The following is an 11,186-nucleotide window of genomic DNA, read 5'->3' as shown; positions in this document are numbered from 1 at the left end:
TTAAAGGGGTCATCGGATGCCCATTTTCCACAAGTTGATATGATTCTTTAGGGTCTTAATGAAAAGTCTATAACATACTTTGGTTAAAATTTCTCAATGGTAGTGTAAAACTACACCCTTTTTACCCTGTCAAAATCAGCTCTGCAGAAATCAACCCGTTTTTTGCATGTTGCTTTAAATGCTAATGAGCTCTGCTGACCCCGCCCCTTTCTTCTGTGGGGTGACGAACCGTGCTCTGAGAGACTGTTTACTTTAGCCGCATTTAGCCATAAGTAGCACTGGGTGGATTTTTATCATTATAGGGTAGATGTGTACACACACTGCCAACACACATTTATGTTCAAACAACATGTAAAAGTGAAATTAGCATCCTATGACCCCTTTAAATGAGTTTAGTTTAAATAAAGATAGCAACATGTGCTGTTCAGGTCTCACCTGCGCACATGCGCTATCAACACCCGGGTGATGACGGCATGAATGACTGGTCATATTTGAGCATACAGCACTCGCATTGAACAAAGTTTACCAAGAGTGACTGGTTTGTCCACGTTTTTTTTTTTTGTTCAGCGCTGTTGTTGTAATGTATTGGGAAGCCAGAATGCGTATCCATCGACAGAAACATAGGCCTAAATTAGCTGAACTCTGTCTGTTTTACGTGTTGTTATTTTTAACAAGCCATATTACATATGTAAGATGTCAGATTTGTTGAACTGCGGTGCAAGTACGTGCCGAACCGTGGGTGGAGAACAGTACGGTTCGTTTTTTTACCGAGAACCGTTACACCCCTAATCACTACTGCACTTTTGATTCCTGTTTATAGACACAAGTTAATACCAGGTGTAAACTGCAATCCATCTCAACTGATTACATGTGTTCGGACACCTCAGCATAGCATTACTAAGCAGCCATTATCAGAGAAGATCGATCAGAAATGAAGAGGTGCAACCATTACCACATCACTCACCTTCCACTCCACTGATGCACTTGACTCTGTCACGCACCTCCACGTTATACCCCTCAAAGGACATGAAGACTCCGCTGGGGTGATACGGCTCTCTCTGGGCATATACTTTGGAGTAACTGTGCGAAAACTCGAATCGATCGTAGCCGTCGTACTGTACCACCTTGCCGTACACCTCAAAGTACTTCTCCATCCAGCTGAAGGGCAGGTATACCTCACTGCCTTCTCGGCGGCCCTTAATGGTGACATCGTCATTGATCAGGCAGTCGATCTCTTCGTAGCGCACTCCACCGACCACAGGTGGAGGTTCGGGGGGCTGGGGCTGCTGCGGATGGCTGTCTATTTTCGGGCTGGGAGGGGGCTGGGGGTGCCGGGGCAGGAAGCGCAGCGCTTTCTCACTCGTACACTTGTTCCACAGAACGACCGTGAGCAGAGAGAGGAGAGCGCAGATCACTATCAGGGTCTTGTAGTGAACACGGGCTGCCAGACAACGCATCATCACTGCTTACCTGTAATACAAAGACACAAACGTACATTAAAACACATTCTATGAAACACCCATTGGCTGAGCTGAAATAACAGACAAACATGCAATCACATGCTCATACTCCCCGCTATACACTAGTGACATTTCCGATTTAAGTGTAATCAGTAATCCAGTCAGAGGAAATTTTATGCATACCTACATGGAATTAATCAGAGTTTAAAAGGTCTAATCAATATTTTTCCCTCTGCATGAATAATCAAATGCAGCATTAGAGAAATTCAATATCTGTCTGGGCGACTGTATAACCTGTTTTGCATATTGCTTCTAAAATTCACAGCAGCAGAAGAAAAGCATTTTTTTCTATATTTATTGTTAAGGGAATAATGTGCAGCATTTGACCAAAAAAGATTCACAATGGAGACAGTTTCTGGATTTACTAAAGAGAAACTTTTATATGTGCATGTTATTTATGTAATGTTTTTGTGTTATTTTAGCATTATTTATATACTATTATAGCATTTATGAATATTTTGAATTAGCTTTTATTTTCATGTTTTTAGTTTCATTTTAATTTTAGTTTAGGTTTTAGTAATTTTATTATGCTTTAGGTATTTTTTTTTTGTTTTTAATGTTTTAAATTGTATAATGTAAGTTATTTCTATTTAGCTATACACAAGACAACATTTCTAATTTTTGTTCTAATTTATGTTCTAATTCTAATTTTTTAATTTTAAGTTTTTTTTTTAAATTTAGGTTTAATCTAATGCTTATATTTAATTGTATTATACAATGAAAGCGACTGTAATATCAATGATGTATCTATTGAAGAAAAATCACAAAAACAATGTGTGAATAAAACTTTTGAGATCTTATACACTGATACTGGTCTGAAAATAGTCATCTTCTCCAAACTAATTGTTCTTTTTTTTTTTTACTGCCCATCTAGGAACTTATTTGGTAAATGTGTTTCCACTTTAGTTTATGTGCATGTGTTTTTACTAAAAAAAAAAAAAAAAGTGTATCCACCAAAAAAAAACATTGAAGTTTTTTTGCACACTTTGGAATCTTTATTCGCATTTAGGTTTTTCCATTCATAATTTTTGATGCAATAGCTCAAAACTTGCATAAAAATATGTGGATGCAAACGCAACTGGTAGTTTATGCAATAACTACTGTTTTTACAATAGTCATAAGCAGAATAGAAAAGAAAGAACTCAATATTCTCTACATATCTTTACATTTCCTCTCTCACAAATTATTTTCTGCTGCTGTGGTTTCTGCACTTGGGAGAGAATCGCATTAACTTTGTAAACGTAGCTCATAACGCGAATCAGCAGCCTCTCACTCATATCATCCCTTCTCTCTCTTTGGCATGTTATCTTCTTTGCAAACACTAAAAATCAATAAGCAGAACAGCACTGCCTCTCACTACAGCTAATTACTGTGCTGGGTTTGGCATGGACAAAACACCAATGCCATCATTAGCAGTCCACACCACTGTGAATCTAAAGCTAAGTCTAAGGTCAACGGAGAACAAAAACACATCAATCCATCAACCCAAACGAAGTGCAACATAGTGCCAAACACTCCATATTTAACTAAATGAGCAAAAAGGACCGAGGCATGATGAATGGTAGCGGTACATACACGCTTTTAGCCTGCCCTACATACTAGGGCTGTCAAAAAAAATTTTCTAGCGGGACATCTATCAGCGTTGCACTCGCATCTCGCACAAGAGAGCGGCATGTTTAGAAAGCCATGCATAAAATTATGACCAGCCACTGCACATTTTAGAGTGGCCTTTTATTGTGGCCAGCCTAAGGCACACCTGTGCAATAATCATGCTGTCTAATCAGCATCTTGATATGCCACACCTGTGAGGTGGATGGATTATCTCGGATCCAAAAGCTTTTTTCCCCCTAACTGAAATTATGCCTTTTAAATTCGAATATAATTCGAATTTTGATAATATTTAAGTAGAAAATTCGAATTTAGTTTTTCAGTCATTTTGACAGCCCTACTACATACTGTATGTATTAGGTGGAAACCTGATTTCATATAGTTCTGAAACATTCACTGCTATGGAAGATCAGGGCAAGTGAATCATTCTTTCTTCCAATCTTCCCGTTTAATCCTCTTTGCAGAGTTTGCACTTGTTTCACAGACCTGCGCTCCATCTCTTTCTAATCTCTCCCCCCTTTACTTCGTCTTCCACATGTCGACTCTGCATCCTCTATTCAGAGCATGCGGAGCAGAGCAGCGTCTGACTGCACCGTGAAAGATAAGCAGCTCATCTCATTTGCCAAGGCTATAAATAATTTGATCTTTCGCAGGCAGAGTTCAGATGCTGTTACTCTGAGATTCAGGGACATGCTCGGAAAGTGCTGTCTGAATCCTAACATAGAGCACCTGATCAAGCCTCACTGATGGAGCATCTGGATCAGGCGGCCCACTGCAGTGCAGGGTGCATCTGTGTACAAGGATAATTTGCATTCAAATCCACTAATATGCAGGAGATATGGCTGAGCTCTGTATAATCCAGAGATCAAACTAAAAACAGGAGGAACACGGATGTAATCCCTTCTCTGAACAAGTGGCACAGCGGATTTAAAGGAAGAGTACACCATGTCCTAGGGAGCATCATACCATGCTAGATTTAAGAAAATGGCTTTTCGTAGAGAGGCTTACGGCTGGTAATAGGAGACAGGGATGAATGCGGTTTAACAATATGCCGTCCCCACAGCTACAGCTGTGGCCGATCGGTCCCTAGGAAAGCAGGGTTCAGCTAACTTAACGCAGTGCTCTCGAAAACTGAATTCAAAACAAGCACATCCATCTCAGTAGAGTGCTTCCCATCAGAATGTGCTTAGCGCTGTCTCAGTCGCCGAGACGACCTGACGCTGGCCACGCGTTTTATTCAGATGCCCAATTACAGTCAATAAATACAGTCTAATAAATTTGTTAAGCACTGTATGTGCTTAAATTTATTAGACCACCTGTCATAATAAAGAGAAAACACAAATATTTTAGGAATCTGTCAAAAACTTGAAAAATGTTATTGTGATTAATTAGGCAAATAACAAACTGAAACAACTAAATAGTCTTTATTCACACATAACCAAAAAGCGTAATATTTTCAATGACCTCCTTTGGCCTTGATAGCAGCTTGCATTCTTACTTTCCCACAGTCTCTATTGACTGTAATAGGGCATCTGAATAAAGAACTTTACAATTTTTTCTGCCTTTCTTGTAAAACAGTAAATTCGAAAATTCATGGATAACAACAATAATTTTATTTTAGCATTAGAAACAATACTGTGACTAAAGAGCTTGCACATACTGGTGGATGAACCATTACAAAAACATAAAAAATGATTTTGGTATTCACCAATACTGTTAGTGTAAGGTAGTTGTGGCACAAACCTTACATTGGGTGGTGGTCTAATAAATTTGTTAAGCATCATAATTAATCAACATAAATGCTCGTTCAAATAAAAAAATTAAAAAACTCTTGCCATTAGTATGAAATTACTGCAAAAGCAGCTTAACATGGTGTAACATTTGAGTTACAAAAAAAGACTCAAAACAGATAAAGAAATAATTTAATTTATAACGGATAGTTATGACTAAATTCATAACTAATTATATAATAAAAATAATATATTCTAGTATAATATAATTAATATATTGTTATGAACATAAATAATAATAATAATAATAATAATATTAAATGCACCTTTCCAAAGCTCAAGGTCAATCTACAAGAATATTACAACATCCAATTACATTCAAGTACATACATCTTAGGTGTGCTCACACATGCACTAATTTTATTTTCGGGCTGGGATTCCAATTCTGAATCCATACTGAAAGGTCTGTTCATATGAACCTTAAATGCTGCAATTTGATTCACATATTTGTTTACATCAGCATAACATTTATTTCAAGCAAGACTTAACACATAAGTTGCCATGTTCAGAACAGGAGAAAGCCATAGTAATAATGTCACCGGAGCTACAGCAAATATAGTTTTACCAAATATTTAGTAAATATTTAATCTCATCTAAATCTAAAATGAAATGTAAATAAACATACGCACATTTGTATGACGTCGTAAAACACATGTAAACATATGCATCATGGCTCTGCACATGTGAGCAAGATATCTGAATCCAATTAAAAAAAAAAAAAAAGCCAGATTCAGCAGTTTACATGCTTACTTTTTTCCCTTTGACCGGATTATTACAGGTCTACACCACCCCTTTTAATCCAATCAAAAACCCATTCGGTTCGAGCACATTCGAATCAACTGAGGTGTTTACATGAAGGCTTTTCTATCTGCAAGAACCATCAAGCTGTTATAAAAACATTATTTGGGTGCCTGTAAACACAGCTAGTGTGTGCATGGGCGAGGGTAACTGGTATGAAAAGGGGTATGTTTTTAACCATGAATACCCCTTCTGTAATAACAAACTCTTCCTTGTCTTGATCTCTTTGTACATGTCCCACTTTGTATTTTTGCATTACTTTGTTACAGCATCATGTGTAAACAACATCAACAGTCCAGCCCACTGATAATAAATCTACCAGGGTATAAAAGAAACAATGAAATCTACGTCTATGATCGCATAATATATACAGTCTTACCACCCAGCCCTAAGCCCCACCTTCCCAGGCTACTGTCCTCTGCTGGGGAACAGCTCAGGGAACAGTGGGAGGTATTGTTGACACATGAAAGGTTGTCAGTAAAGGGAAAACAGGCCTGGCACAGGAGAGCTGGGTGCAATGAATACCAAGCTTTCAGCTCATTTGTCACCACAACCCACACAGACCTGCTCCCGAGACTGCACGCCTGTCCTCCCCGCTCAGGCCTGCCACGGGCTCTTCATGTAACACCAGACAATGCAGAAAGGAGCTGGAGCCCTATTGATGATTTTTTTAAAATATGGTACAGCTTATAATGTGCAAACATGAAAGGTTGTCAGTAAAGGGAAAACAGGCCTGGCACAGGAGAGCGGGGTGCAATGAATACCAAGCTTTCAGCTCATTTGTCACCACAACCCACACAGACCTGCTCCCGAGACTGCACGCCTGTCCTCCCCACTCAGGCCTGCCACGGGCTCTTCATGTAACACCAGACAATGCAGAAAGGAGCTGGAGCCCTATTGATGATTTTTTTTAAATATGGTACAGCTTATAATGTGCAAGTTATGGTAATCACAATCAATTCTACTAAAGCGAATAAAAGCTTGAAATATTGCCTTTAGAATTAAGAATATCTTAATGCCAAATAAAGTGACAAATCTAACCACAGGGTATTTACTAATGTGCATGTTTAATCCACTAGGAAACTTCTGTCAAATCTAAAACATTTTGTGACAAGGGTTTGGCAGTGAAGGAAACAGATTGAGATTCGGAGACCTATTTAAGAAAACCTAATAAGGGTTAAATGGCATCCAACCACATTTTGAAATGCCACAGGGAATAGGATTTCCTGCTCTATTACACAACATATTAATCACAGAATACCTAAAAAATGAGCCTTTGTGCCGGCTCGTACATCTCAAGCCAAACACAAGATTTTGATCATATACAATATGGCTTCTGGAAAAGAAGAGCAAGACTTAGAAGGGCAGTTACGCCCATGTTGAAGTCTTTTATCACTCATTGGTTGGCTGGAACCATAGACGGCAGTTTGCCAACTGCATGCAAACAGCTGCACAAAATTGTTAGCATAACAGAAATCACTGGCTAAATTTGCGGTCAGAACACAACCCTGGATCATGGCACCCCAACTAGTGGTAAGCACTCAATGGCCGACAGAAGTTCATTCGTCAGTCACTATGACTAAAAAACAGAAGATAGTTAGATGATGCTCATAATAACTAAAGCTGCAATAAATGTCATTACTATTCCCTTAAAGACTAAATCAAAAATTAAAAAATTAAAAAAAATTTTTTACTGTTCACGGGGCTTTGGTTAAGCAGAAAATGATCATAAATGTTGCTTCAGAGGTGGTTAAAATTACCGTTTTGATGTAAAAAAAAATATGAATCTTGTACAATAATGTTTATCAAAGTCTATAAGCATGATCAATGATCATGCTGTCTTTAAGCCAATTTTGGACATTGTGCTTACACTGTATTGTAAAATGAGAAATAATATTGCAATATTACATGATATGTAATGTTCTTGAAAAATTCACAGCCAAAGTTGCTTCATGGTGCAATGGCCAGGATCAGGTGGTGGCATGCTCCTTCTAGTCGACGACATAGTCTGACCTGCCAACAACAGCAGAAATAGTACAAGTCCAATGCCAAGGAGATGTGTTGCCCTCTGGGCAGCACTGAGAAGTGAGTCATATGTTTGAGCTTAGGTGTGTCAGGTCTAACTAAACTCTGGACATGTCCACTCCTCTGAACTGCTGATCAGCCTGGGGACGAATCGAGGGCAATCAGCAGCTTCAAAAGGAGCTTATTACTGATGCCAGACCTGGAAGCTACAGAATGGGTGCAGATAAATAAAAGTAGTAAACCAATGAAACAAAAACACACCAATCCCATCTGTTCTGGTGTGAAACAGCTACTTATTAGAGAAAATTATATTACCAGAGGGACATCACAGGGATTCCCCCTGTGTAACAGATGCAGCCCATAATAAGCACAGTTGACAGGCTAATAATAATGCACTGGATGTAATTTAGTGTAATTCTCATTAGAAAGGGAGTACGGGAGAACTCCCGTATCAACAGAACGGCATTTATAGAGGACACGAACTGGGGTCAAGACTTACAATTAGCCCTTCATTTTGGTGTAATATCAGGAGAGTAAGGGCTCCAGCCCAGTCAATCAGATGCACTAGGACTGAACCTCTTCGCAGGTTTGATCAGATATTAGACTGAGGTACATTGTTATTTACTCTCCCACTAAGATGCAAATCCAGTTTATAACTGGAAAGGTAAGATGATCAAAGAGCAGATGTTGCAAAGATCTGCTTCTGGCTGTGATTCATGATCTAATCAACACACCTGTTCCATCAACAGCAACATGAAGGCCCTAGTAAAAACAACTTTGGCTTCTACGTGAATGCAATTAACCACAGCATATCCAGAAGTAGCACTAAAGACAGCTGGAAAGAGCGATGTATAATCCATGAAGATACCTGACTGATAAGAGAGAGAGATTTCACTAAGAAGGCTTAAAAGAAACATTATTCCCATTGTTTACTTTTAGTACACTATAGTACGCAGATGGGGTCACAGGAGAAAATTTGTATTTTTTGCCATATTTTAAAAAGAATACCTTGAACTTAATATTCAATTTAATATATTATTATTCAAATAATTATTTATATTATTTTTAATTAAATGTATAATTTTTTTTTATATTTCTCCCTTCAATAACTATTGTTCTGTTTCATTCCCAGTTGCAGAAATAGTGGATGATACATATTACATTACATGGGGAGGCCTTTGCAAATTGTGCTGGACATTGTGGGGCATTTGAATAAAAAAAATTGAGAACCACTGACCTACAGACCACATTATGGGAAGAAATTCTACACATCCCCAAATCAGTCATTTCAGGTTTTAGGGATCAAAAAAGTGGGTCATTACAGACATTCCCAGAATGACAGCATATTATGACAGATTATTTGGTATATTTAAAAAATAAAAATATTACCGAAAACAAAAACAAAAATATCTATTTTACTGGTCAATGACTCTATTTAAACTAGTCTGTGTGATAAACCAGTGTTTATAGGCATATCTCTTCTGGCAGTGGGTAACAGGGAAATTGTTTTGAAGGTAATGCTCCTCATCCAATTCATCAGCAGTCAGGGGATTAGACCTGTTATATTACCAAAATGCTTACGATCTTATGGCCAACGGGGGGATTATACACTTCTCGTAAAATGAAGCAAACCATCTGACAGAGCCATTATGACCCCCACCCCACACACACACACACACATAAACAGCATTAGCAAACATACTGAAGTCACTCTTACACATATCCTAACCAGATGTGATGCAACACGATGTGGCGACTACCAATGGGAATGAAGACTAGATATCGATATAGATATAGACTAGACAGAGACTGCAACATCCAGTTATTTAATCTCTGTCAGTGTGAAAGGAGCTTTATGGGTGGAAAAAGGCTGATCAAACAAAAAAATCTATTTTACTGGTCAATGACTCTATTTAAACTAGTCTGTGTGATAAACCAGTGTTTATAGGCATATCTCTTCTGGCAGTGGGTAACAGGGAAATTGTTTTGAAGGTAATGCTCCTCATCCAATTCATCAGCAGTCAGGGGATTAGACCTGTTATATTACCAAAATGCTTACGATCTTATGGCCAACGGGGGGATTATACACTTCTCGTAAAATGAAGCAAACCATCTGACAGAGCCATTATGACCCCCACCCCACACACACACACACACACACATAAACAGCATTAGCAAACATACTGAAGTCACTCTTACACATATCCTAACCAGATGCGATGCAACACGATGTGGCGACTACCAATGGGAATGAAGACTAGATATCGATATAGATATAGACTAGACAGAGACTGCAACATCCAGTTATTTAATCTCTGTCAGTGTGAAAGGAGCTTTATGGGTGGAAAAAGGCTGATCATCAGATCAAGCTGAAGTCAGATGGAGCGTGTAAAACAACACAGAATAGCATTCATAAGAGTCTTGCATGGATGATTTGACAAGATATGAGGCTTAAACTTAAATCAGACCATACTGTCCCATTTACACACACCTAATAGTCTAACCGTTGTACTGACTGACTAATGAGGAGGTATAAAAGTCCTGACTCATGGCTAAATCCACCTTTACTTCATTTGTGCAAAGTGGCTTGTTATGTAGCTTAGATCTGTAATAAGTAAATTAGGCTCTGTCAGTAAGTTAGTGGGATAACTGGGATTTGTCTATATTAAAACAAAGACAGTCAAAAGTCTGGGGTCAGTACATTTTTTTTTTTTTTTGTAAGAAAACCTTTATTCAGCAAGGACGCATTAAATTGATCAAAAGTGACAATTAAGACATTTATAAAGTTACAAAAGATTTCTATTCCAAATAAATGCTGTCCTTTTGAACTTTCTATTTAAAGGATCCTGAATCCTGTATCAGAGTTTCCACAAATATATAAAGAAGCACAACTGTTTTCAACACTGATAATAAGAAATGTTTATAAGCACCAATTCAACAAAAACAATGATTTCTGAAGGATCATGTGACACTGAAGACTGGAGTAATTGCTCCAGTTCAGTAATGGCTCGAATTCAGCTTTGCCATCACAGGAATAAAATAATTTTTTTTTACAATCATCAAAAAAAAAAACATGATTATTTTACACTGTAATGGTATTTCACAATATTACTGTTTTTACTGTATTTTTCATCAAACAAATGTAGCATTGGTGGGCAAAACTTTTAAATAAACTTTGTACAATTGTACTTCGATTTTGTTTTGTATAGAGATTTCAATGTGGCATGACACCAAAGTGAATAACTGATCTAAAGCAGTGAAATCTTACCCAGCTCCAATCACCAGTGAACGTCTGACTGTGCTGTCATTGCGCTTTATGCCACAGTTTTGATCCTCTGCTCCGATTCATTTAGGGATCTATTTGACAAAATAGTCTGTCATACCTGAAACAGAGGAAACAGAAACAGTAATGAGATATTGATCCAGCTGAGCTGCGTGAACAGAA

The 11,186-nt window shown here is 38.0% G+C and overlaps 1 protein-coding gene across 2 annotated transcripts in view; it reads right to left on the bottom strand.

Moving 5' to 3' along the window:
• Positions 1–11,186, bottom strand: part of LOC107755093 (D-glucuronyl C5-epimerase-like) — a 58,134-nt gene that overhangs the window by 14,422 nt on the left and 32,526 nt on the right. The window contains exons 1-2 of one of the 2 annotated variants that reach the window (XM_016571759.1): positions 11,010–11,086; positions 965–1,470 (exon numbers count right to left, since the gene is read on the bottom strand). In XM_016571759.1, coding sequence (XP_016427245.1) covers positions 965–1,460 — 496 coding nt within the window. In that variant the 5' untranslated portion in view covers positions 1,461–1,470; positions 11,010–11,086. Of the gene's footprint in view, positions 1–964; positions 1,471–11,009; positions 11,087–11,186 lie in introns of those variants that run through there. The other variant, XM_016571758.1, reaches the window with a different exon arrangement.

Source organism: Sinocyclocheilus rhinocerous, unplaced genomic scaffold, assembly GCF_001515625.1.
Source record: "Sinocyclocheilus rhinocerous isolate Xijiao unplaced genomic scaffold, SAMN03320098_v1.1 scaffold591, whole genome shotgun sequence".
NCBI classification, from domain to species: domain Eukaryota; kingdom Metazoa; phylum Chordata; class Actinopteri; order Cypriniformes; family Cyprinidae; genus Sinocyclocheilus; species Sinocyclocheilus rhinocerous.
Note: the sequence above shows the minus strand (reverse complement) of the source record. Positions and strands in the feature narration are given on the sequence as shown.